This window comes from Olea europaea, chromosome 1 (assembly GCF_002742605.1).
Source record: "Olea europaea var. sylvestris chromosome 1, O_europaea_v1, whole genome shotgun sequence".
In the NCBI taxonomy this organism is placed as follows: domain Eukaryota; kingdom Viridiplantae; phylum Streptophyta; class Magnoliopsida; order Lamiales; family Oleaceae; genus Olea; species Olea europaea.
In genome coordinates this window covers 30,542,571-30,546,896 of record NC_036237.1, presented here as the reverse complement: position 1 = coordinate 30,546,896, position 4,326 = coordinate 30,542,571, and the positions used below count along the sequence as shown (strand labels likewise).

The window sequence follows — 4,326 nt, the reverse complement described above, 5'->3', positions numbered from 1 at the left end:
CTACACATGATCACACCATTTCAAAGTGCAATTCTATTTAAGGTGGTATTTATTTTCATAATTTTCCTATGTGGAACAACCTTAAATGGTTTCATTCCAATAACATAAACTCCTTTTAATTAGCATACTTTGAGCTTCAATTTCTTATTCACCTAAATATCATTTTTAGCAAGTAAATACATAATTTCTATTTTCTCAAGGAGGAAAACATAAATCAATCTTGAACTTCCAAAATAGCCAATCAGGTCCCACTCAAATTTTGTGCCAAAATTAGCCACTCAACCCATGTTTTCCAACAGTTTGATTATCCACTTTACACTTGAGAATAATACTAACACTTTTGACCTATGGATTGCTACATATATTCAACCCTAACAAAATTTATTTTATTGATGTCATTGAATCATCTCATCATAAAATTTAAACGGATGTCAAAAGACAATATTTTTAATAGATATTTACATCTTCAACAAGTACAAACCATTTTAATTTTAACATCGAACGTCAAGCCCGTGAAATTATGATAATCAAGTCAGAGTCAAGCTTTATAGGAAACAATATTTAAATAAATACAAGTGTTCTCTAATACTTGAAGCTTTTAAATATGATTGTTCACGTGATATTATAGTCAAAGAAAACACTTGGAATTACTTTTAAGCCTCTCGGTCACTCATTTGATATTTGTGCAAATGTCACATATTTGATCGAAAAACAAATTTAGTCTCATGTAAAATATTGAAAACAAGACTTAAACGATATATTCTCCTTGAGATGGTTAACACAGCTCACCTCCTCTAAAAGTAATTGAAAGGTATGTTACACACACAATTTTGAGTACATAAGTGCTTGTGTTAGCATATGTGAATCTTCATGGATTTTCATAATGTTTACATATTCTAGTCAACCATATATACAAGGTTAACAAACAACCAACAAGAAGATTGAAAAAGCTGTGCAACTATATTCTGTCCTTAAATTTTTTTATGCTTCAATTTCTTTTTCTAAACCTTCAATATTAATTTGAGATGAACTGGCAATAAATAAATAAAGAAGACATAAAAGTTTATATCTCAAAGTTGTAATCTTAATTTCCTTGGTCAAAAGATGCAAATTTTAAGGCGGAAGAGCAGTTACAGAATCATATTTAATGCACAAATGGCCTGTCAGCAAACTGGATAATTTCCATAGCTTTTCCTCTCATTTAGCTTTCTTTGAAATTCCACTTTAGAATATTACCTGCACGTTTGACGTTTGTGTTTGTTAAAGATAAAGTTTAAATAAGTTAATTTATTTTGTGGACAAGAACTTAAGCTTTTATATGAAGTAATGTGATGCACCATTATAGGCAAAGATCATCAGTTTTAATCTAATTGTCACCCGTTTATAAAAATTGAGCATTTATTTGTTTAACTGTCACCCATTAATGAAAATTGAGCATTTGTTAGCTGTTACACATTTCTTGAAAATATGATGCTTGGTGAAAATAAAATTTGGATAAATAAATTTCTCTGGTTGATAAAAACTTTGAACAAACAAATTTTTTTGTCACTCATTTTATGAAAATTGTGTACGCATCTTAGTTGAACAAATAAATTATCCTAGCACGTAAGCCGCATGATAAAGACAATATTCAAATAAATACATTAATCTCGTTTCTAAAAACTTAAGCTATTAGATGAGATGGTAAGATGGTCCAAACACTCATCATATCAATCTTTTGTTTCTTCTTAAGGGTCAATGCAAAGTGCATCCTTTCAGATACTTCGCCCTCCTTCTTCTCCAAATTTGTTCACAATGAGAGACTTTGCTTCTTGTTTTAGTGAATATACAGTTCAGGTATCTGATACTTCATGTTCTAGTTATTCAAAAAATTCTTGCATGACTCCTGCCCTGATCCCTTCAATTCAAAATGCTGTCACATGTCTCTACAGAACAATTCTCTCTACTCAGAAGCAATTTTTGATCTCAGCCACATGGTACAAGAATAATATTTCTCAAGGCCTAAATATTACCTTTAGTAGTGATCCATCAACTACTATTAAACTCAACTTCAATTCGAGGTTATTCAGAAAGCTTAAAGGCAGTAAATCCCTTGAATTCGACAACTCAAACATTGAAGTTTTCTGGGATTTTTCAACAGCCAGATACCACACAGGTCCTGAACCTCTTGATGGATATTATGTTTTTCTCATTGTCGATTCAGAACTCAGCTTAATTCTTGGTGATATGGGTGAAGACACATCAATAAAAAAGCTCAAATCTGCTACTCGAATGGCTAAATTCTCATTAGTTTCACGGCAAGAACATATTTCTGGCAGCTCCCTATATTCAACCAAGGCTAAGTTCTGCGAAAAAGGTGTTGCTCATGATATTTTGATACATTGCAGTGGAGAAAACGAAGGCCTAAAGCATTCGGTTCTATCAGTTTGTATTGATAAGAAGATGGTGATTCGCGTAAAGAGGCTACAATGGAATTTTAGAGGAAATCAGATTATTTTTCTTGATGGTTTGCTTGTCGATCTCATGTGGGATGTTCATGATTGGTTCTACAATCCTGCAGCATCAGGCTATGCAGTGTTCATGTTCAGAACTAGAAGTGGAACGGGTAGCAGATTGTGGTTAGAAGAGAAATTGGTGCCGAAAGATGAAGAAAAAGATGAATTCTCATTAATGATCTACGCCGCTAAGAACGTGTAAAAGAAAATTATTCCACGGTTGTTTTGTTTCCATTCTTCTAATATGCACATCTGTTAAAAATGTGCTTAACATTTTTTCTGGGTCCAATGATGCAGTCCAAAATGGAAACTGAAGTATTAATTCTTGACCCAATTGATGGAATGTGACTAGGTTTGGCCCATGTTTGTTTTCCATCTTGCATTACTTAAAGATACGTTTTAAATGGAAGGCTGAGATGAAGACAAGTATTGCTAGCTGGTCCATTGGATGCATTGGTGACCTTTTATATTCTTGACTCTCTATTTTCTTCTGTGATTCGAGATTATTCTAGGTTTTCAATCTTTTTCGTCTTCTTTGTGATCTCTCTGAAAAACCTTGGTTTTCATTCTGTAATCTCGAGTCTTCTGATTTTCTTGGTGATTTCTAGTCTGATTATTGAAATAGTTAGTCACTTATTGTTCTTTGGTGAACTCGATTACTTGGTGCAATCTTGAAATGAGAGAAAAGTGAGGTTGAGTCCGAGGGCTTCAAAATCGAGTGTTTCTTGGGTCGATTATCCTAGTACTTTGATATTTTTGTTCCGATTCTAGGGGATTAAAGCGTTAACCACTTAGGTGGAAGCTCAACGGGCGACGTAGCCATTTTTGGTGAACATTTGAGTCTTCAAGTGAAAAATACTTGTGTTCTTTGTGCTTGATTTACTCGATTCAAATTTCTGGGACCATTTGATACCAACAACATCTATTCGACCGCATCATATAAGCTAAAGCTGGTAGAGATAAATACAATTTATTTATTTTTTCTAGAAAAATTTAGTCTTCAATACACTACTCCATGTGCATACTGAATCATTTTCAATCAAATGGTTACGCATAATAGAATTCCATCTTCAATATAACCATTTTTGTTGCCAAATTCCGTCGTTTAAGCTGTTATATTGGCACTTCTATTATGTATCTTTATTTGTTTATTGTCAATATAACTTAATTCCTTGTTTATTTTTAATAAGATATTTGTTTAGATTAGTTTTCCTAAATTTATCTTCGTTTAGACTATTAAGTTAGAGCATTGTGTTTTCCTTTAAATTCTCGAATTAGATTTTATTATTATTTTGTTGTTTTATTAAAGAATAAATTATTGTGAGAATGATTTTCTCCATATTTTGCCTAAATTTTCAGTATTCCTTGAGAATCAACAAACTTGTTGAGTGTCAATTATTGTTCCGCTTCATTCCTCTGAATCAAGTTAAGCCCCTATCCTAAAGCATGCGAGAAGTGAAAAAGTACGATCATACTAATGACAAAGTGTCAAATGAATAGAAACATGAGTTGACTTTTGTTTTAGAGTCTCTAAAGAATAACCCACTGTTTGGTGTATCTAAAAATCATATTTTAGTATATTTTGATAAAAAAGGATAAAAATAATGAAATGTATGGTTGAAAAGTTGTGAATCTTATGAAATACGTTGTTAAAATTAATTGCTTAAATTTTAATCTGCAATTTAAGCTATACCAAAACAAGGGATAAGTATTATGATGTTGATAATTGTAAAAACTGAATTCTTACTTCAAAATGATTTGTAAACTAAACAAAAATGTAAAAAATGTGCGGAGAGCTATTTTTTTTTTTTTTTTTTTTTTTTAATTTTGG

At 31.7% G+C, this 4,326-nt stretch overlaps 1 protein-coding gene across 1 annotated transcript; it reads left to right on the top strand.

Moving 5' to 3' along the window:
• Positions 1–1,718: 1,718 nt before the first annotated feature.
• Positions 1,719–3,179, top strand: LOC111397565. Its single transcript, XM_023024590.1, has one exon. It carries the CDS (start codon positions 1,738–1,740, stop codon positions 2,695–2,697), a length of 960 nt encoding a protein of 319 aa, XP_022880358.1. The 5' UTR covers positions 1,719–1,737; the 3' UTR covers positions 2,698–3,179.
• Positions 3,180–4,326: the final 1,147 nt, after the last annotated feature.

What these genes read in the sequence shown, in the direction of transcription:
- LOC111397565 (XM_023024590.1), top strand. Translation starts at nt 1,738, where the DNA reads ATGCAAAGTGCATCCTTTCAGATACTTCGCCCTCCTTCTTCTCCAAAT.